This window comes from Onychostruthus taczanowskii, unplaced genomic scaffold, assembly GCF_017590055.1.
Source record: "Onychostruthus taczanowskii isolate IOZ18803 unplaced genomic scaffold, ASM1759005v1 scaffold54, whole genome shotgun sequence".
Classification (NCBI taxonomy): domain Eukaryota; kingdom Metazoa; phylum Chordata; class Aves; order Passeriformes; family Passeridae; genus Onychostruthus; species Onychostruthus taczanowskii.
In genome coordinates, this window is record NW_024503013.1 from 3940201 (window position 1) to 3964272 (window position 24072).

Here is a 24072-nt window from a genome sequence, read left to right on the forward strand (position 1 = left end):
CTAAATCATGGAGCTAGGACCATAGCTTGTCGTGTTTGTTCAAAACTCCGTGTTTAGAACTTTGCTACAATGAAAATTTCTTAAAATTGATCTAGGTACTGTATTTTAGATGTACAGCTGTGGCCTGAAAACATGAATTAAAGATTGCTTAATAAAGTTAATGTTGCAAGAATTAGTTTACAACTCTGTTGATCTATAAATTACTTGAGATATGACATTCTTGGTTTTCAGATTGGTTCAGTGGTGCTATCAGTAGTAAAACCTAAATATTTTACGCTGTCACTAAGGTAGTAATCCTCTCAATACCTGCATAGTTTTCTGAGCAACCCTGAGTAATTCTGATACGTTCCTGCACATAACCACTACATTTAAGAATCACCAGCACCTTAAATTTTGCTCAGAAGCTAACAGTGTAAAAAGGATTTGAGCATTAATACTCCTTGGATAATTCTGTCAGCTTTCACATTCTATCTCCCAGAGCACATTGCAGAGCCTTGCTGGGAGTTGAGAAGGTCTGAACAGTCACTGTGAGCTCCGCAGTTGGCAGAGAATGACATCCTAAGCTTCACTATCAGGATGATACATGCATGGATGTTACAATGTTATTCCTCTGTTGCTGTTGAATTACCCGGAGCAGCAGCTGACACGGAGGGACCAGCAGGCTGGGACTGACTTGTGAGGACTCTGCTAACAAAGTACTTTTCCTTGTAAGCTCTTCAGCAAAGCAAATTTCAAGCAGCACTTGCCTCCAAACTTTTATTGCTGATGAGGGCCCTTTATTCAAATCCATTTCTTGGCAAGGTGCATTGTGAGAGGAATAAAGTCAATTCTGTTAAAAGTTACTGTGGGAGGGCAGGAGCAGTATTGTTAAACCCATGTCTGGACAATTCCCTTGGTATTATTGTTTGCATCTTAATTTCCCCATGAAGCCTAATTTACAACATGCCAGTATTAACATCTTTATTCAGTACTTGTAATACTTGATACAGAGTTGGACATTTGGAGTAGAGTCTTGACACATGAGAAGAGCTGTGGAATTACTTTTGTAATTTTATTCAGGGTAGCAAAGGGAAGGACAGGAATTAAAATATAAAATCAATAAATTTTGTATTATATTAATGTTTGAATTTCTACCCTTACCACTTCAACTATATTATAAAGAATAACTTTTCTGAGTTTGTCTGGACCCCTTTTGTACACAGATGTTTCTTCTGGGGACTGTCCAATGTTCCAACAAACACAGGTCTTCTTTGCCATTTTGTAAGCTGTGATTGGGAGATGACAGATAAGTTACGTGCTTACTCTGAATGCTTTAAAATCTAAGATCTGATTTCCTTCAATTTAACACATGCAACTAGTGTGTGTTTACTAATGGGCATAAAGCTAGCCAAGCCCTTTAATATTTCAGCTGGATTTTTTTGTCTTGATACTGACCTCTGGCATTCAATGTTCTTGAGATTATTTTGAAATACTAGCACACTCTCCTTTTTATTTCTCTTATCAACTGCTGTTATTCATTTGTCCATTTCCATTTTTGTCTTCTGAATACTTTGTGTTGCTTTTCCAGAAGGCTGTTTGCATTTACATTGGTGTTATTTATGGATCATGGCATCTAAAAGTATTTATGACATTTTTTATGTAGTCTTTTATTTTAGAAGATGCTATAAATGTAAATTTTTGGTATGATTATTTTATTTTAAAAAGGAATAAATTTTAACTGTCTGGTAAAAATTTAAAGACATTCTTGAAGGTTACCATCACATGGTTTTCCTATTGTAATCTAAGATTATAAAAGTCTGTTAAATATGATGATAGCAAGAAAAGATCCAGTTTGGTCTTATTTGGGTCAAATAATTTAGGTTTTTAACTTGTTTCTCCATTCACCTTCATAAAGAAAATTAAATCTAGCAGTCTTTTGAGATTTGAAGTAAAACAAAGAATTATGAGAAAAGAGAATATCTGACTTTTTTACATGGAACATATATGAGGAACGTGACTGTTTTCAGTTTTCCATGTTTGCTTAAGACTTTGTTTTGTGCATTGAAGATGTAAACCAGAATTAACATAAAAGTATTTGTAGCAATTTCACTTTAGCAGTTCCTAATGCTTGAAAGGCATCTAATATTCCTCCTCAAACAAATCTGCTTTCTGTAGGCAGATGACATTGTACTATATACTGTAAATAATTTTTAAGGCTGTCCATAAAATGTATTAGATGTCTCATTGCCTCTGCGTGTTATCAGAGCAGTTTTTTCACTGGGCATGTGACAGGTTTGTAGCCTCTGACTTTACTCCTACTTGGAGTGATTTATAATATAGGTCTACTGCACTTTCTTAACTCAGCAGGAAAATTTGAGCATCAGCTTTTGAAATGTAAAGTAAATTTGGTTTGCCAAACCAAACCATTTAGTGGAGGATTATCATAAATGCAATATCTGTCCACATACAAATGGTAGGAATTGAGTAGCTTCTTTTTGGTGCTCTTTAAAGTCATGCTTGAAGTATTTGTGGTCCAACAATGCCCAAGAATCTTGTGTTTATGACCAAAATGAATTAGCATACAAACATTAAAACTTAACTGCTGTAAAATAACAACAGTTCTGGGAGTTTAAATATAATGATATTTTCTCTTCATAAGGCAAGAAAGATGTATTAAGCTTACTGCAAATTCTCAAATGGGGAATTTAAAACAGGTGGAATGAATATTTAGCTTTTCCCTCCAGAGAAATCACAGACAATGAATAAATGAGGTGAACAAGATAATTAAAATGAAGTAGCATTAAAAAGAAGTATTAAATGAATGTGTTGGTAATGTACTTTATCTAAACATGCCAAACACCATTTTTGCATCTTTAAAAACTCATAATGTATGGAAATCTTGTTGCAACCTTTACTTTCTTTTGCCTGCAATAAGTTCAGTCACAGATAACCTACCTTATTATGCAAAACAAGAACTGATGAGATGCATTTGAAACTTGCTGCTGTAAATTTATGGTACATGTATTCTCATCTAAGTTCATTTTTACCCTTCCTTACATATCTTGTTACTCACTGAGCAATATCTACAGTCTAGTCTTGCAGTCATTGAGAATTGTTTCTTATGGTTGCTGTTCATGAAGAGGTGCAGAAACCACTAGGAAAAATAATTGTAAGATGCTTGAATTCAAGCTTGAAGTAAGATATGCTGCATCTTGTATAATTCTGTTGAATATTTGTTCCCTTGGGAATTTCTGGTGTGCTTCTATAAGATATTGCCAGTGAGTAGTATGAGATGGTTCTGGAGCATCACTAAATGGAGTCAGATAGTAGGAACTTTTGGTTTCTGATGATCCAGTTTTTTCTGTTGGTTTCCATGCTCAGCTTCAGTGAGCTCCCTATGTGAACCCTGTCTTGGTCAGACACCAATTACCTGCCACATTCCAGAGTCAACTGGTGAATCTGGCATCTTAATACTCATGAATGACAGAATGTGTGAGTAGTGGAGGCAGCATGCTGCCAAGGGGTGGAGGGCAGAACGATTATTTCTGAGGCTGAATGATGTCCCCTCTCAAAGAGAAGTGATAGGCAATGACCAATTTGGATTTTGACAGAAAAAAAACCCCAAAAACCTAGATGAGGTGTGAAGTTTTGATTACGTACCTATTCCAGCACTGCACATGTAATCAGTTGGTAATAAATGTAATAACTATGCAAAAAATTAATTCAATGAAAGGAAATCAGGAAGCATAAAAATATTACTTCATGTTGGGATTAGACTAAGCCATATTTTGTATGACTGAATATAATAAAATCTAACTCATGTGATCCTTAGTTAGCATGATGACTTTTTTTCTTTTAACTCTGAAGCAAGTAATTTGTTACATTATTTCCTTGGTTGCAGCGCTTTGTTAATTTTTTCATCATTTATTTGAGAGTATGGCTACACTTGTAGTTCATCTATTTGGTTACATTAGAAGTGCCATATAACTTTGTAAGTGTAACTTTAGACTGTAACCGTCACTTTTACTGAATCCTGTAATGTCTATAATGTTTTTGCTGTCTCTGTTGAATCCAGCTACTTTCTGCTGAATGAAAAGCAAATCTTGCCCAGTCCCAGATTTCTTTGGCTTATTACAGAAAACTTTAAATGGGTTTGCAATATCTCTGAGGGAAAGGAGACTTCAAGCCCAGTGGCCCAGGTATTAATTTGCTTTCTTTTGGAAATTTCTAAATACTCTTGTATTAAGCATTTATACATCTACACGGAATTACATTTATGTAAGCAGATTAGCAAACTTGAGCTTGATTGCAAACAGCCTCACAATGTGATATATCTTTTCTGAATGGATCACGGGCTTATTCTCCCCATAGTTTGGGAAGGGGATCTGTTACTTGAACTCAAAAATACATTTTCTCTTTCTCTATTTTCTTAATGCCAAGCCTTAGAGTTAATACTTCTCTGTTGTTCCTTGGCCCTAAAGCAAATTAACCAGTGTTAGTATAGCATGGTTTTGAAGACCCAAGCTTTCAGGGTCATTCGTAAGGCTTGGCTTCCTGGGAGGAAGAAGAAAATTTCTGCTCCACAGCCATTGCAAACAGAAACAATATCAATGCCTCCATCCAAGAGAATCAAGTTATTGTTTTAGTGAATGGTTGTACTGGACCTTGGGATCTCTGAGTGCTGAAGTACTATAGATTGAGCTGCTGCAAAAAGGTAGAGGTTGATTGGGTTGTATTTGATAGGTACTTGCTATGTTGTACCCTCAGCTAAGATTGCAGAGGTCATCATAACCCTGTTCAGGAACATATGGAAACAGGGCAGAAGGCATATGCCTCAACTTTGAGACTGCTGGGGTATAAAGTTAATGAAATGTGGCTTATATAAACATTTCATTAATGTGCTGATGCAATGAAAGCATTTCAAACTTAATTCTTTTTAATTACATACTGTACTTAGTAGGATAGTGGGTAGTTGAAAAATAGCAAAGAAGAAAGAAGATAGTACAAGGGAATATTTCTAAAATAATGTCGACTCACTCATTCCTGCCATTAAGCTCCCAAAATGTATTGCTTATAAACTATTTTCTTCCTTGGCTGGTACTTGGAAGGAAAAGAGGAAACTACCAAATGGGACAGAGAGAGGACCTCCTGGTTGTAGCTATGATATTTTATGAAAAATCCTTTGCTAGGATTTTTCCCTCCTGAGGAGCTGAAGAGCCTCAGGAAAGAAATGTAAACAATAACTATCTGCTGCTGTGGAATGCAACAGGTACATCTTCCATTGGTCCATGTGGATTGTTTTCAATTGATGACCAGTCACAGCCACCTGTGCCAAGGCTGTGAGCAGTCACAAGATTTTGTTATGCATTCTATTCCTGTTCTTTCAAGCCTTCTGATCAAGCTTTTCTCTCTGTTCTTTTAGTATAGTTTTAATGTAGTGTCTTAATATAATATATATCATAATATAATATAATAAACCAGCCTTCTAAAAATGGAGTCAGGCCTCATGTCTCCACACTTGGGGTGCTCCCAACACCTGGTATTTGATATTCTCCCCAAATTACAAGACAAAGTTGCATCTGGTTAATGATCACAAAGATAGTCACAGTACTCACTAGTACTTTCAAATCTAGTTTGTCCACTCACCCATAATTAGACATTAATTTACCAAGACCTCTACTGCGTAATTGCAAAGTCAAGATACACAAGACCCTGAAGACTGGCTCGGTTGGTCAAGAGCTTGGTGCTGATACCACCAAGGTTGTGGGTTCAGTTCCTGGATGGACCATTCTCCTAAGATTTGGACTCGATGATCCTTTTGGCTCCTTTCCAACTTAGAATATCAGTGATTTGAAATTATGTTTGCAATGTTGATTTTAAAATATTATATCTACATATTTTTTCTATGTATATTTACATCACATATCAGTGTGTACTTTTTAGAATACCAGTGTTATGTTTAAAAAGCAGATGGTAGATCTGAGTCAGATTCTTCATGAAGACTGACTTTTTTGAAGGTTGGCTGTTTTTTTATCTGTTTGGTCCGTAATCGTCAAAAGGAAAAAGCTCCTGAGGACACCAAACAACTGAAATTTTTCACTTGTTCTTCAGATGAGTTGTGTTCTTCCTCTAATGTTTTGTGAGGACTCCATAAGGAGACTGGCTTTTCTATCCTAAAGGCAGCCTTTGTGCATATTCTCTTGTGTATTTTTTTATTATATTAACAAACAATCACTTCAGGTTTGACACTATTGTGATGTATTTTTAAACATAAACTGTGCAATGTAGAAAATCAAAATTCACTTGAAAACATTGAGAAAAAAGCTGATCTAGTGGAAAGCATTGCTGCCCATGATGGGGTGGAACCTGATGATCTTTAAGGTCCCTTCGAACGCAAACTATTTTTTGATTCATGTGTATGACTATCCCAGGCTTGACTAGTATGTTTTATAAACATCCCCTTGTGGTAGTGTATTAATACCACTAAATACAGCTTTAGGTTTTTGTTGTTGCATTACACATTGTACATGGAAGTGTCCAGCCTATGTTATTAATCATCTGTAGTTGAAACTTCGTAGTCTTCTCAATCTCCTTTAACATCAACTTTACTTTAAATAAGTGGCAGTGGTAGTGATATTTTTAGGAAATTAACATAAGCTTAGATATTGTTTGATTTCTTTTTTTTTTTTTTTTGTAAAGGTGAGAGGTATTAAGATGAACTTTGAGTATATTGTTTGTTGTTAAGTATGTGATTTGTCTGTGTAGAGTTTTCTGTACAAAGCTGTAAAAATATTTGTCTTGCTAAGGTCAAGTAGTTACAGGGATTGAAATTCACAATATTAACTTCGTGTAATACTTACATTTTTTAACTTCTAAAACAGAAACTGTGCACTTAAATACATGACCAGTGTTTTATCATGGTATGTTTATATTCTTTGTAGTATTCAATTTGATACTTAAGTTATACAAAAGCCTGGTTGTCTGTATTTGATCTCAGCTGTTGTATTTGAAGTTGTATTCATTGGGAGTTGCTGATACAGGCCTCAGACTGAAAGAAGAGGTATTTTGATCAGATGTTAGTAATTGTTAGGAATTGGGGGAAAGATTTAAAATTAAATTACGTCTTTTTGTCTAGTAGGGAAATGCTTTTCTAAATTAGAAATACGTTACTATGCATATATTACCTATGAGATTTGTTGTCCCCTTTGAATGAATTTAATTTGTGTTTTCTAAAAGTCTTATACTGACATGAAAAAAGTTAATATTTGTCAGCATTCAGAATTTGCGAGCCATTAAGTAGTTCAGGGAAATTAATTCTATTTACCGTGTACTGGTGTGGTCTTTCTGTATTGCCATGAAAAGTAGTCATAGCAGGTTTTGGAACAAAAAGTGTTTTTCCAAGATACACTATATAGACACAAAAATTTTTTGTAGTTAAATTGTTTAACTATCATTCAGGTGAGTTTAATATTATTCTTGACTGCAAATGTTCCTCACTTAAATTGTTGCTGTCTTCTTCTGGCAATTGGTAAATCTGTTAACTCAGTTCTTCCTGTGATTTACATAGTCCTTATCCCTACAAATGAAAATACAAAGCTCAAAAGGTATTAACTGTCCTTGTTACTGTAGTTCAGCCTGTAGACACTAAGGTGAAGATAAAAACCTATAAAACAATTAGGGCTTAAAATGTCTGTGTCTGTGCTGTTAGTATTAAAAAAAAAAAAATTAGCAGCTGCATCTATGTTTTTTAGGTTAATTTCTGTTTGTATCCACTGGTTCTACCAAAGCAGAATTACAGATTGCCTTGGGTTGGAAGGGACCTTAAAAGTCATCCAACTCCAACTCTCTACCATGGGCAGGGACACCTTCCACTAGACCAAGCTGCTCAAAGCCCCATCCAACCTGGCCTTGAACACTTCCAGGGATGGGACATCCACAGCTTCTCTGGGCAGCCTGTGCCAGTGTCTCAACACCCTCCCAATAAAGGATTTCCTTCCAATATCTAATCTAAACCTGCCCTCTTTCCATGTAATTCTTTATCTACCCTCTTTAAGTAAAAGAAGAAGAATATTGCATGTGCATGCTGTATATCATTCACTCTCCTAAATTCAGAAAAATCAGAAAACTAATTAGAAAACTCATTAAAAACAATGTTAACTTCAATTTAAGAAAATCTAGAAATGGAAATGTTCAGATATATTTGCAAGAAATTTAGTCTTCCCTAACACTGTATAATAATTATGATTCTCTTAATGGTCTTCATTCTAATGATTGGAATTTTTATTAAAAAAAAGAAAAGTTTAAAAGGTTGCTAGCTCAGTCTGTCTTCAATGTATAGATATGGAGTTTCTCTCCACATTTGCACTCTGGGAAATCCACAGTTTAATCTCAGTATTGGTGCATGAATTCAATTTCACAGCTAACTCCTGGCGGAAAAAAGGGTAGGTTGGAAAAGTGGATGATCATGAATCAGAAAAGACAACTTAAATGGCTTCGCCGTGTTGTCTCAAAGGCTGCCAGGGTGTATTGGAAAGTTGCAGTTATGCAAACAATGACCAACCTCATACGTTGTCAAACTGCCTTAGAAAAAGTGTTTTGAATTTTTAAATGCTTCTGTTTCAAATATATTTTACAACTTCTGTGTGGTTTTAGTGGTACTTGTTTCAATGGTGCCTTTATCAACAAGTGGAATCAACTAGAACTAAGTGGAATTATATATACCGAAGATAAAAATCTGAACAAGCTTTTTGTTTTAGAAAAATCTGTTTCTTTATTACTGTATCTGTATAGCTCTTTTAAATGTCAAAGTAATATTCTTGTATTATGTCTGCTAATAATTGTCTGACATCTTAAATTAAAAAATACTGATGAACTGTCATTAAATTAAATTGTGGTATTCTTTTTCTTTTCTTTTTCTGGAGTAGGACCACTGCTTTTGCCAAACAAGAGAAACAATCATGTAATTTGATTGACTGCCACATATTAACCATGCTGAGCACTGGAACTGCATAACGTTCAGTAACTATTAAATCAAAAAAATGTAACTTCTCTAAAGGTGTGACTAGTCTGAATAAGCATGGAAGGGTAAGATCCGTATTTTAGACACAACATGGATTTCTGAAGTTGCTGTTTACAAAAACTGTTACAGTGTTTTTGGCATTGTTTGCCTGTTCCCAGTGTCCCTGATTTCAACCTAACACAATAACTGAGTAGGAGAGGGATTATCATCTTGGCAGGAAAAAAGATACTCTATTAGGACCACACAGTGAAAATTTCAGATTATCTAAAGCAATCAGATTTCCACAGAAATGGTTTTGGGAGTATTGGATTGCTACTTTAAAGGGGACACAGAAGAGTTAGGGGGTGTGGTGGGGGGGGGAGGGCTGTATGCAGATTTATAACCATTAAGAAAGAAACTGTAAGCTAGTTGCTGGGATAGTAATAGACAAAGAAAGGAAATTAATAAGTGCATATGTAAGGCAAAAGTTGTTCTTTCTCTATAATTTTCAGTTTCCAAAAGCTAGGCCCAACTTGATGGAAATTGATGGAAATCTTTACACAGTGGAGAATTCTACATCCTGTAATAGTGGCTGTTGAAATGCATCTGCTGGGATTTTCTTAGGTCCTTTGCTGCCAAATTCTCCCTCCCTATTTCTTTCCTAGCTCTTAATTTTGCTGGGAGATGAATTGTCACAACACGGCTCTTGCCACTAGAACCTTTCAGCCCAGGGATGAGCTTGTAGTGTGTTCTCTTGATGTGGCTTAACAGGTCTATTCAGTGGCCAGACCCTGTCTAGTTGAAAGCCTGGCAATGCCTGCTGTCCATTCCCACTTCATGTATAACTGTGAGAGTATAACATTGTGGTTCAGCCCAGCAAAGCCACTTCCTTTTCAGACGAATCCTCTCAGTTCCATATGCTTCCTGTATCTATGTTCTTCCATGGTGTTTGAAGCAGGATTCTCTTTCTCCAAGTATCTTATCATTTGCTTTGCAGCATCTTTGAATAAGATGGGTAGGAGTTATGTTTCAGTCACTTTCACATGCCAAGAGGACAATGTATGCAGTGAGGTCTCCTGGTGTGGCATGGAGGCTGCATGACCATGGTAGCCTTGAGTCAAGGGAGGGGCCATTCAGCTCCACATGGGGTTAGTTTGACTGGCAATGACAAGCAAGAAGACTAGTAGTGAATCTAAAGGGCAGAGAAAAACTTAGTTTGGGATATAAAAAAAAAAAAACACAAAAAAAATTGCATGCACATTTCAATACCAGTGACTCCAGCAATCATTTGTGGTTTCTGTATGTGGTGCTAAAAGCCATGTACATGCTCTGTAAGCTATCAAAACTTCCAGCTGCTGCTTCCAGGCATATGCACTGAAATTTTGCTTGGTATTAGGCAAGTTATTTAAGTTTTGCACTGCTGTTAATCTGCTTTAGTGATCCTTGGGATTGAAATTATCTTTTGCTAAGTGCATGCACTTTCCCTTGTAAAAGGTGTTGAGTCCCAGTTAGATTGCTGGATGACAGCTAAAAATCTATATATTGTTGGGAAGCATCCACTTAAAGAGTAAGGTAGTGTTGTAGACTGGTCCAGTGGAACTGATGGAGGATGTTGAATGCAATGAAAACATTCCTCTTCATCCTCTATGCCTTATTTTTGTTTTTAAATGTAGCACATTTTGATCATGGCATCACTGAGCATTCCAGTGTTGCCATTGCTGTCTTGGACTTCACTTCATAAGGGTGTCAAAGAGAGTCTCATCTTCTCCTAAAACTTTGCCCTGCTAAGAGATGTGGTGATTCTGTGGTCTTTTGAATTGTAATGTTAGGTTTGGGGGGTAAAAAAGTGTGTATTTCAATGGGTTTATTCATTATGGTTTTTATTACAGCCTTTTGGGAAGATTTTGTGCTCAACTGACAATGTAACTTATCAATTACTGTTATGGAAGAACCACAAGAACTGTATTCATTCACATTTGGCTTAAGTACATGTTAACTTGCCCAGACCACTGAACCTGCCAAAGCCCAAATTATAAGTCTTGGTAAAGACTGTACTGTGAGGAGAAAAAAAGCTATTTGTGCAGAAAACCCAGAGTTTTGCCTGTAGTCAGTATAATAGAACATTGTAATGTGTTTTATTCTACTTTATTTCTGATATGTTGACAGGTTTCAGTTTCTCTGATTTTCATCAGCAAAGTCAATTTAATTGGTTATTCTTCCTGTCCCTAAAAGGCACATAGGGAAATTATGCTTCCTTTCCTTGGAGAGTGGCATGATGGCTTGGCTGCCATTTGTATTCTTCTGCTTGTGTGTTTCCAGTCCCAAATGACTACAGACTGCTTTGGGCGATTGCTTCTGGGAATGGGTTTCAGGGAGGAGTTCCCAGGACTGGATTTACACTAAATAAACATAGGCCAGAGGGGAAAACTGTGTTTCATTAAGAACTCTGGTTTAGGTTAAAGGGATAAAAATAGCTGCAGGACATCTCAAATTAGCTTAAAAATTAGAAAAGTGAAGGAACCCAATCTAGAGTATTTCTTTTAAGTACCCACATATCTTTTTAAAGTTCTCTGCCTCACTGTCTTCTGCTCACTGTATCTAGGTTTATAATCCAAAGGGACAGCTGAAAAGATTCAGCTGTCAAAGTTTCAGATTCCGTAAACACAGACTTTTTTAGTCAGTGCTGTCAGTATTCACGTGTTTGTCTTCTTTGTTCTGCCAAAATATATTCCTGAAAGTTTTCATTTTCTATTCTGGTTTTAGGCAAGATGCAAGAAATGGAAGTAAAGTACCAGAAAACCTTTTGCATATTGGAGAGAAAATTACTGCATCTTCCATTAAAATTCCCTTAGTTATTCCTAAAAATGTTCTGTAGTAGACTAGTGTACATGTGTGTTGTATGCTTTGTCTAAGGAAAACATAATTACTTGCCTTCTGCTCTTACCAGAATGTTTCAGACATGCATTTTTCAGTGTTGCACATTGGCAGAGTTACAGTGACTGCACTTTCTGCAAATACTCTGTATTAAGAAGATATCCTTTATGTTTAACATTGCAGATCCAGAATGCTAATGATGTGCTAATAGCACCGCTGGAGAAGTTTCGAAAAGAGCAAATAGGAGCAGCAAAAGTAAGTGGCTGGAGTTGTTTTTCATTTTGTGTTTATTTGAGTTTATCAGTGTGTTTTGAAGGCTAGACTGAAAACAAGCATTTTGTATTCAAACAGACTTGATACCGTCCTCATTAATATGTTAGTAAATTATACTAAATTCTTTGCTTCAGAGGAGAAGATGATTTAGAAATGGAGCTTAAAGACTGATAATATGCATAGAAGACAGCTCTTGCTACTGTTGCACATTTCTACCATCTGGCATTGTGTTCATCTTCTGATGTCTGCATTTACATTGTGCTGCGTCTTGGGTTAACCCAGAACCACAGGGAGGATTCAAACAGCTGCTATGAGTCCCTCAAGCAGACATTGCATAAAGACAGAAGACAGTTTCAGCACGATCTCTGCCTCTGTTGTCCCTCTCCTCTTTACATGGCTCATGCAGTGCAATGGTTCATGTTCATTTTGCCAGAGTATTCATCTTCATATTCTTCAGGGATTTTCCCATGGTGAAAGTGCTCCAGTTGGTAATTTTATCTGGTTCTTTGGTGTTGTGTTATATCTGTGTGAGAGAGACAATGCAGGTTGTCTATACCAGTGTTCACTAGTCAGCTCAGGAAATCAGCTATACTGGGGAAAAGTATGTTAGAATTAACTCTTGGTCTAGAAGAGCTGTTTTCAGTCTGATCCTGAATTTTTGAGTGGCTGTCAGTGTCTGCTTTCATTACAGTCTCTGGGCTATACATAGAGGCTGTGGTAGTCAATTAAAGGTTATGGTTCTTCTATCTCTATAAAGACACTAGTTCTGAAGCATTTTGCGTCTTATATTAGTGCTCATAAAAATGTCTGGGAAACGTTCCATTTGTAAGGTTAAATGAGTACAAAAAAAAGCTGTTGCAGGTGAGGTTGTGCTTGTGCTGTACTCAGAGAAACACAGAAGAACAGAGCTATTGGAAAGAGACACCAAAGGTTTATACTTCTTGTACTGCTGTTGTGAATGTGTAGCAAACACATGGGACTGCTTCCGCACAGGAACTAAGTAGATGTTTGTGAAGAATGTGTACTGCGAACTTGAGGTCAGATTTCTCTGAAGTGGGTGTTCTTTACCCTTTCACTTAATATGTTTTTGTGTACAGCTAAATTCTTCTCTTGTCCCACCCCTATGCTGCTGTGAGATGCAGGACTGGGCGTTTATTTACCATGCTGCTTGAATCAGAATTTAATCCCAGCACAAAATTATTTTTACTTTTCAGTATGCTTCATTTCCTATTCTCATAGTTTAAGGGATATAATTCTTCAGAGCACCCTATTTGAAAGATCAACCCACCATACTACTGACTGTCTTGCTGCATGACAGAGACAATCCATAGGTGGATCCATAGGTGGTTCACAGGGCTCTCTGCACAACTCTCTACGACGCTCAGGTTTCCTTTGAATAAATATATCACTCAGTAGATGTCAACACATGCATAATGATCTACTTGAAGATGACTCCTTTGTTTTTTGTATCATCAAGAATATTAAAGGCAGGGCACTACAGGACAGGTTGAGTCCTCTCTGTTTGGTGTATCACAATGGGTGGTTTCTTTTCCATATCTCTTCCATGTAAAATATGGGCATCTGCTCCTCTTAGAGTTGTTTTGACATGTCTGTGGTCATACTGCACTGTACAGAATGAGTTCAGGAGGGAGCCTGGCTCAGCTAACTCATATTCCAGTGTCTAACACACTTCATTATGCAGTGCTGTGTGTTTTGGAGAGTCCAGAATACTTGGCTTGACACATGGATACCCTAAAGAGAGCTCTCCCAGGTCATTGTTTTATAAAATGTCAAACAAACATATTTTCTAGCACTGCACATGGATTCAACTGCCAAACTCAGAAATGAGAGATTCAGAAAGCCGACATAACCAAGTGTGATACATTTGCCTTTGAATTGATTTTTATCAGTGGAAGCAATTACAGCTGGCCTTTAACTAAATGGTATCAACACAAACAAGTCAGAGCTTAATTACATTCAGTATTGTTTTTCTAGTAATTACAAAATAGCAACGTATGACCTAGGAATAATGAGACCCATATGAAGTAGAGTAGAAATTTGGGCTTTGTGAAACCCATTATTGGTAAAGTGGAAAACATGGTCAGATTGCTTACCCCTACTTCTGTTCACTGGGATCAGCCCTTAAGCATTTATGAGCTCTTATAAATATTGAATGAGTTGAGCTTGCTGGTTGTTTATCTGCAGTTAAGGAAGGTTTGCACACAGATTTGGCTCTTTGAACTCCTCTGGGATGATTTGTACTGATAGTCAAACAGAAGATATAGATATTTTCTTGTTTGGATTTTAGCAGCAAGTTTCACAAAACACTGAGAATGTCACTTATTATTTGTGGTTTTCTAGACACATCAGTTGAGTGGACCTACCAGGTCCACAGCAGGTGTGAGCTGTTTTTTTCCCTGTAGCATTAGTCTAAAACAGTGTGTAGAACGGTATTCGTATCAAATCCAAACTTGCTTCTGTTTCTCTGTCATTCTTCTCCTGCCCAAAACCCCAAAACATTTCTGTATACATGTTGCTCTCTGAAGAGAAACAGGAGATATCCAAGCTGACTGGAAGCTGGTGAAACTTGTTCCATTTTTCAAGAAGTGCAAGAAGGAGGACCCTAGAAAACACAGGTCTGTTAGTCTGACTTCAGTGCCTAGTACAGTTATGGAGAAGATTATTCTGGGAGGTATTGAAAAACACCTGAAAGACAATGCAGTCATTGGTGACAGCCAGCATTACTTCATGAGGGGAAAGTCCTGCTTGTCAAACCTGATTGCCTTTAATGACAAGCTAACCTACCTAGCTGATCAAGGGAAGCCAGCTGATGTAATCTTTCCATGCTGTCACAGGATCCTTCTGGACAAAATGTCCAGCATTCAGCTGAATAAACACATAATGCTTTGGGGTGAGAATTAGGTCAGGCACAAAAGGTTTTAATGAGTGGGGTGGCATCAGGCTGGTGACCTGTCACTAGTGGGGTTGCATCCTATGCCCTGCTCTCTTCAAAATCTTCATAAATGACTTGGACACAGGGCTGGAAGGGATACTAGGCAAGTTTGCAGATGATGCAAAACTGGGAGCAGCTGTTGACTCCCTCAAAGACAGGGAGGCCCTGCAGGAGACCTTGACATATTAGAGGACTGTGCAGTCCTCACCAACCAGATGAAATTCAACAGGGAAAAGTGCTGGATTATGCACCTGGGATGGTTCAACCCTGGATGTATATACAGACTGGGGAATGAGATGCTGCAGAGCAGTGCTGCAGAGAGGGACCTGGGGGTCCTGGTTGATGACAACTTGAACATGAGCCAGCAGTGCCCTGGCAGCCAGGAGAGCCACTCCTGTTCTGGGGGACATCAGGGACAGCATGGCCAGCTGGGCGAGGGGATTGTCCTGCTCTGCTCTGGGGTAGCCTCACCTGCAGTGCTGGGGCAGTTCTGGGTGCCACCGTATAGGACAGGAAGCTATTAGCAAGCATCCAAAGAGGGGCTTGGATGTGGTGAAGGGTCCAGAAAGGAAGCCATACAAAGAGACACTGAGATTGCTTGCTCTGTTCAGCCTGGAGAAGAGGAAACAGGGAAAACTTCATCAGAGTCTGCAGCTTCCTCATTAGGGCAAGCAGAGGGGCAGGCACTGATCTTGTCTCTGTTGTGACCAGTGACAGGACTCAAGGGAATGGTCTGAAGCTGAATCAGGTGAGTGGCTTTTTAAAAAAGGTTTTACTAGAGGGTGGTTGGGCACTGGAACAGGCTCCCCAGGGAAGCGGTCACAGCACCAGCCTGTCTGAGATCAACAAGCGTTTGGACAATGCCCTTGGGCACATGGTGTGCCTCTTGGGGATGGTATTGCGCATGGCCAGGAGTTGGACTTGATGATCCTTTTGGGCCCCTTCCAACATAGCATATTTGTGATTTTGTGATTCTGTGGGCGGTGCAAACTCCACAGGATAGCTGATAGTAATGTCACATTGTTAAGCTGTGTTTCCAAATTTTGTGGAAGGAAAATATTATTAGACATGTCACATTGTTAAGCTGTGTTTCCAAATTTTGTGGAAGGAAAATATTATTAGACAGTTGTGTTACCAATATACAAACCAGGAAATTGTATTAGGTGCTACTGTCAGATTTTGCTGGGAGCGAAGATTATGTGAGAGAACACTTAGAAGTGATTTCTGGGCTTTCTTTCTTTTTTTTATAAAACACCAGTTAAAATTCAGTTGCAGATAAATACAAGCAGACCCCACCCTCCCAAGGGAAAAAAGAGGAAAATGTGATAAATTATGAGAATCACCATTTTATTTTAGTAATAAATAAGTTCACAAGATTTTTTGCTACCATGATGAATATCCTATAGATGTTTTTTAATATAGAGAATGAGAATTATTTAATTTTTTCTTCAAAACTAACATGAGTTTAGGCAAAAAATATGGTCACAAAAATAAAAAAGAATATGGAGGATAAAATATATCCTGTTGGTGTTACAAAGCTATATTTTAAATACAAGGACCATATAAACCCAGAGTGCAAAGTTCAAGTGTTTTTGGAACATCACAAGAATAACATTAAAGACCAATTCTTCACATGCACTTCAAAAACCTGAAGGTACCCAACAAATTTGAGAAACATTACCCATAAAGCATTAGTCTTTGTAATCTAACCAGCAATATACAAATCTACATCACTTGCTCTTCTTGATTTATACTACTTGCTCTTCTGTTTTTATTGCACATATTTCAGTTATTCCTTTTCTGTACACACTCAGCTTAAATAAAGCTGAGTTCTCTCCAGGGACTACACAAACCCAGCTTTGCATTGGACAGCCTGTTGATTTACTCCATCTGAGTTTAAAAAAATGACCTCTCCAATTATTGTAGCAAATCAAGCAGAAGCCGGGTGAGGTAACTGGGAAAGGATTCCAGGCACGAAGCCTTTTGCCTTACTTGGTCAATGTGGTTTGCGAGGCCCCAGCTGGTAACTCTGGTGAGCTCATTGTGTGATGTGTTATGGACAATAAAGCCAAACCTTCCTCTTTCTTTTTATCCATTGAGTACAGTATTTAGCAATATTTGTTCCAATGTTCATTGACCTTTAATACAACTTAAATCAGATCAAAGACAACAGAAGCAATTTTGGTTTTAAGACTTAAAAGGAGAGCTTTATTTCCTCCTTACAATTCCATCTGTTTGTTTCATAAAATAATTTGTTTTGGCCACAAGGGTAAGTAAGTTTTTATCTTTATTTAATTTCATTCATTTATTCAAAGCAGTGAATTCCTTTCTACTTGGGAAACAATCCATATTCACTGGGATTAATTTTCCCACATCTTTGCTCACATCTATCTTCACATGTAGGCATGCAGGAGGTAGCACGTTCTCTCTGTGTTTAATTTGGATTGTCTGGAAATTGAGGAGCGTGAAACAAACAAAAGCCCCCAATTTTTAAGGTCTGTCAGAAAGCTGTCAAGTCAGAGTTTTAGATAAGTATGTAAGATGGTTAGAAATACCAGAATGCCCATTTGGTGAACCAGTTTCCTCGGTATCTGATCAAATCATAGCACTTGTTGTCCTTTAACTGAGAAAAATTGGTGACCTTGCTGTAATAGGTACAGCAGGAGGTGTTTCATTAGAGGTGGTGTCTGTCACTCAAGGTTTGGTATCTGCATCCACTAGATTGGGTGTGTTTTAATGTCAGTCTGAACCATGGAGGGAGGGGGCCAGGAGAAGGAAGCGCAAAGAGAGGACAGGCAAGGAGAATTATTGATGGCTAAATGTTTTAATGTGAGTTAAAATGCAAGTTTCTCAAAAATGGTTAGTACCAGTTACCTGATATCTTTTTTGGTAACTTACTCTGTAGGCAAGGAAATGCAGGGGATCAAACTTATTTCTGTTTCAGCCAGGCTTTTATAACACTCTAGATGAGTCATTGTAATATAGTTTAGATGGGGCTTAGTATGAGAAACCCAGTCTGTCAGAGGAACTAGATCATGGGAAAAGGGCAATGAGTTTTGTTTACGGGAGAGACTGTCTGGTTAGAGAGAAGTCACCAGTAAAAAGATTCTGTGGGGCAATTTGAGATCAGTCTGTTGTTTTATTTTTGGTAATGACCAGGTAAAAAAAAATGTGGTGTTATTCCCATAGGTTGCTGAGACAGGGGAGGAGGACTGGAGGATTGGGAATAAAGTGTAAGTTATTTCAACTGTGCATGAGGAACTGAGGCTACTCATGACTGAGGTCATGAGACAGCTGCATACCAAAAATTCTGCTGTACTGATAAATAATCTTTTTAGGTATAGGCTAATAGGCATCTATCTCTGGTAGATAGAGAAGTATAAATTCTCTCTAACTTTTCATTTACTTACATAAATCCTCAAGTTTTGGTTAAAGTTTCTGAAGTGTGAAAGCTGTGAATTGCACTAGTAAATGCATTTCATTCCAAGGTTTTGGTCCTAGAACACTTTCACTTGACAAGTAATCCCATATATGTTGTCTAATCTGATCTTTTACTTAAACTAGCATTATCAAATGCAAGAAATGAGAAATCGGAACTTGCATTTAATGAAAATGTATAATATTGAATTATTTTTAAAACAGATCAAATGTATTTTCCCTGATTTATTCAAATAAATGTAGGGAAATATCAAGTAGTGAAAGACCTATTTTTGCCACAAACAAAATAATTGTAGTGCCAGTATGATTAGCCATTGCTTCATCTACACTTGTGTGTGTGAAATATTTGGGAAGTTTCAGAAACAGTGATGAAGAGCACTGTATGCATACATTTCATCTAAGAAAGTCTTACTTTCTCCTCTGCAGAGCCAAACTATTAAACTGGAAGACAACACTGGCTGTGCTTCTGAACACAGAGTCTTTTGAAGTGACTGGTCTTCTTGGGACAGCTCATGCAAATGAAACAAAATTATTTTGTCATTCCAGTTTGCTTCAATTCAATTACTGTTTCATTCAAAGTTGATAAACTTTCAGGAAGTTAACAGAAATACAGACAAAAGAGAGACAACAATACTAAAAGATTGTTTCACTTTTAGTGTATTCTTTTAAAAGATAAGAGTGAAAAGTGTCATAACTATAAGATTGTGGACATGGTGATTAAAAACTGTTGGTTCAGTGTGTTAACTGCAGGTGTTTGGGAGGAAAACAGTTAATGTTATGTGCATAATCAGTTTTAATAAATTCTGTTAAATGCAGCCTCTCTGTTATAAGTGAGTGTGATTAACTGGCTCACTGACTAAAAACCGGTTTCTGAAGCTTCTTTTTTTCTGCAGTTTAATAAGATTCTAATTTGCATCATAAAGAAAACAGATATAAATTAAGGATAAATAAATTAGTCCCCTGTACTAAATTGGAAAATAATTTACTATGCTACCATAACATTTAAGAATTAAGGCTTAGAATAAATGTGTAAATTGGTGGAATTGTTTAAGTGAGCATGCAGTGTACCTTTCTTAGCAAAAAGAACCATTTATTTTTTTTTTAATCTATAGCTAGTCAAACAAAAAAAAATTAAAAACTTAGGTATTATCAGCCTTTTTACTGAAAAAGGACAAAAGAATATAAACATGCAACAAAACTTGGACATCTTCTAATTAAATAAAGGCTTTTTTTTCTTGTTAATCTGCTGCAGTTTATTGTAGTGTGTGTCACAGGAAGGACTCAGGAAGATTACATCCTGACCCTGCACAGCTGCTAGAATCCTACTGGCCTCCTGAGCTGTGATCAAAAGTATGAGCAAAGACATTGACCTTCAGACTTAATTTCTAGCTCACAGGGGAGCTAAACTTCTTAGTGAGTGTTTGAGGGCATGGAGGATTTGGCAAACAGAGCTCTACTGCTCTGTTAAGTTCTGGTAGCTCTACTCACCTGTTAATTTCTTTCTAACCTTGCTCTTGGCCATAGCGTGGACAGGATCATGTTCCCACACCTGAAAAGCAGTTCTCAAGGTTGTTGATGAGATTTTAAAAGTCTCAAGAAGGATTTAAGAAAAATAGACGAAGTGGCCAATTGCCCAGGCACAGAGCAGGACAGGAGTTAAAGAAGAGAGTCTGGTATTCTGCTCCCTGCACAAGGTGTCAGTCTTCATTCACCAGCTCAAAGGCACCTAGTCCCCTGCTCTTCCTCCCCTTGTTCAAAATTAGACTCTGTCCTGAGTTTTAGCATCCTTTATCAAACCAAATTCATTATGTTTTGACAAAGGCAGTTGTGTTGTCTTTCCCTACAGGGATTACTTCAGAATTGTGCTTGTGGGTGTTGTACAGTGCCACAGCTGTACTGAACATGCTTAAGTAATGAGGTACTGTACTGAAATGCTTAAGTTATGAGCTCTTATACATGGGCATGAATTCATGTGTTAATCTTACTCTGTTACATGTTGGGGTTTTCTTTAGCAGTTTGGGGAAAAATTAAGGTCTCTTTCTGCATTGCTTCCTTTTGTTTCATGGTGTAGTTAAGTTAACAGCATAAAAATAATCACAGTTATAGTTACAATTTGGGCACTGTTTGGACATTTCTCAGATGATGTGAGGTCTATGGGTCTTTATTCCATATGTATGGTGGAGTTGTCTTTTTCCATTCTAAATAGAAAATCATTTGATCAGCTGTATCGCCATAGGTTTCTCTTCATCCAGTATATTGTTCTGTCGATGCAGCAGATTCTGCAGGGCCCTGGGAATATACAAATTTGAATCTCCTACTAACACAGCAACTTTACTTTTGGTAAAGCAAACTCTGAAATAGCTCTACTCCAAAGTGAGCTGGATGATTGTATCTGGAAAATAACCTTTCTGTACCGTAACAAAAATGGACATCATTGCTTGAAACTTTATTATGTCTTGGTAGATATGGGAGCATCAAAAGATCCATCTTTCCACCAAATAAAGCAGTTTTGTTATTTCAGGACCTGTCAGGTTATAGTAGCTACCACAGAACCGTTTGTTCCTGTGGAGTTTGCCAAGAAGGGGTGGTCTCAGATTCTTGTCTTGATGAGAAGATTAAACACCCACCCCCAAGAAGTAATCTGAGAGCACTCGGTGAGCTTAACAACGCCACTGGGGAGGCTTAACTTTTCACCCCAAAGTGATAGTTTGTGTTCTTTTATCAGTGTTGTAAAAGGGACTCTGAAAATAGATGCTTTCAAAACAAAACAAAATCACTTCTGACATTGACCTCAGACTGTTTCCTTTTTTTTCTCCCAAAATATCTGTAAACAGCACAGTTTCCAGTTGTGTGTATTAATCTAAAAAATTTCTCATAGCACGCCTCAAGTTCTTCCTCAGGTCAGCACTGCAGTCCTGTTGAGATGATGTCAGAGGTGCCCTGGGACCATGAGCGGTGCTGAATGTGCTGCTGGCACGCTGGGATCAATGATGTTGGCTGATTGGTTGGCATAGATGGGAGATTTCCAAAGAGTGTTTAAAAAAAGAAATTGCTAGTTAAAAAAGAGATATTTTTATCTGCAGCTTTTAAAATGAAGCACTGAGTATGTGAAGTTTTAAGCTGGTCTGTTGGAATTGCTTTATTTGAATGACATTATGTTCTTTGCAGCTTTTTTCTTTATCTTTGCTCTCAGTGCGCAAAGAAAAGATGTTGCTAACTGTGCAGATGAAGTGGCCTCTTCATGAGCTCCTAAAGAGTGTAGCTAACTTTGTTTTTGAAATCATTTAAAGTCAGAAGCTTTTGTATAGGAACAAAACTCTTCCTGTTATGATAAAATATTTTAAACTTCAGAAAGCTATCCTAAACCTGATGCAGAGAAAAGTCAGTCAGTTTCTGATGTTCTAGGGGGCTTCTCCATATTATTTAAGCAGTAACTTGATAATATCCTAAGTAAGCTATTCCAGCAAAAATACTTCATATTTAGTAGACAGTAAAGCAATAAAACTAGGTTACGTGTGTAGACTTACCAGTCCTGCTGTTTGGGCAGGGATTTAGCAGATTCCCAGACACAGAGCAGCTACTCCTGGAATCAGCAAATGCCAAATAAACTCAAGACAGCTCTGCAGTTGAATAACAGGGAGTCTAATATGTCCTGCTTTGTGACTTGACAGTACTGGCAGGTTTGCTTGTCTTTTCACAGCAATGCTGGGAACTTCTAATATTTTTGTTTCCATTTCAAAAGGGAATTTTTTGGAGAAAAACAAGTGACATCCTACAAACACATTTTCTCATCTAATAGTATCTGCTTTTTAATTTGAAAACATCTGATGGAATTACATAGGGAATTATTAGGAAATGGATTCTCCTCTTCCAGGACACACTTTTGAAAGTACCTGATACTTGGATCTCTAAAGGCATTACAGAGGGAAAAGAAAATTTTTGTCAGAAGTTTATGAACCTGAAAGTAAATTATCTCTTGCAAGGTTATTCTGTATTTTGCACAGATGTGAACTCCAGTTAAATTTAAATTAGTTTTTGGTTGTTTCAAGTATATTTCAGTTTTATGTATTTCTTACCTGATTTTAATTGAGGTTATTTTTTAACTGCCAGTTTCTAATACCTGTCTTCATAGCTTTAGCTGCTAAACAGTCTTGTATTCCCAGTTTATTGCCTTGTTATACTTCACAGTTGCAATATATTCTTTTTATTATAATTATTTCTGTTATACACGATATTGTTTTCTGGATCATCATGGTTTGCATATGGTTGTTCTTTTTTAGTAAAGAATTGGTTTTAAGATTTATAGTCATTTGGACATTTAATTTTCTACATGATATATTCTGCTTCAATTTGGAATTGTTTTCACTAGCAATTATGAGGAACATAAGGCATAATTTATTACTATATTAACCCTATTTTATGTCGATCAACAAGGATTTCTTTATGAGCTATGGTTCAAACTTGCTTCACTTCATATTATATGCTAACAATACATAAACTGTGTCCTTTAACTTTTCTGACTTAGTTATGGATTTAGGGAAACCCTATAGCCTGACATTATTTCTGTTTTGCAGAATAAGAGGAGGGAAGGACTTTTATATTACCTTTTCACTTTTTCTTCTGGGAAAAAAAAACAATCTTGTGATATCTTTCAACCTTATCTTGAACCCTTAGCATTCACGTAACAAATCAAAATTTCTACCAAAAAGAAATTTTTTTCCATCCAGGCATATATCAAAATGCACCCTGTGGTCTCAGATGCCAGTGATAATTTTAATATTATTAAAACCAACCAAAACCCAGCAAGTTACCAACTACTTCCATAAGAATGCTCAACAAAACCGCCAGCAACATAAAATGGAAGGTGAATTTACTTTTTTCTCCTCAAAGGAGGAGTTGTGAGATTCTGAGATTTTACATTTTCCAAGAAGTCCGGAGGATCTTAGCTCAAATCAATCTTTCCAAAACTAAGTTTCGTTTATTTTCTAGACTACAGTTCTACTTTTGTTTGTCCTGCTACTTAGTAAGACATGGTCCCCAAACTTACATCTCCAAACAAAATCCCACTAACTTTGTTGAAATACAATTTGGATTTTTGTCTGGGAGGTAATGAAAAAGATGGCTTTGAGGAAATATATTTGAAGTCTAACATTCTAGCAATGAACCATCTCCAGTCTGTTGTTGCAAAAATCAACATTTTCCCAGTTGTTGTCAAAGAGAAAGAAAAGGGATGTGGCTTTATTGATCTCCACAGAGTTCACTGTTGCCTTCAGGTTCTTCAACTGACAAATGTGTCTGACTTGATCTATATTCAAGTCTTACTGTTGTATTTATGTGCCCATTTCTACAGTTTCTGAACCTCAATTTGAGTTGGTGAAACAACTAAATCTGGGTGAGGGGAAGAAAGAAATCATCATGGCCATGTTTCACAATGTTCACTTGCTCTCTAATTAAGGTATTCTCCTCTTTTCAAGGTACTGACTTCTTTCTTCCAAATAGTTTCTTTGCAACGATTTCTGGTTTAATTTCCTGTATTGATACTTTTAAAATAATTTCT

At 37.1% G+C, this 24072-nt stretch overlaps 1 protein-coding gene across 2 annotated transcripts in view; it reads left to right on the forward strand.

Moving 5' to 3' along the window:
* The window catches only part of ARHGAP42 (Rho GTPase activating protein 42), a 144628-nt gene that overhangs the window by 65360 nt on the left and 55196 nt on the right, over window positions 1-24072 (forward strand). For both annotated transcript variants that reach the window (XM_041417073.1, XM_041417075.1), the window contains one exon: window positions 12035-12106. In XM_041417073.1, the coding sequence (XP_041273007.1) occupies window positions 12035-12106 (72 nt within the window). The remainder of the gene's footprint in view (window positions 1-12034; window positions 12107-24072) is intronic.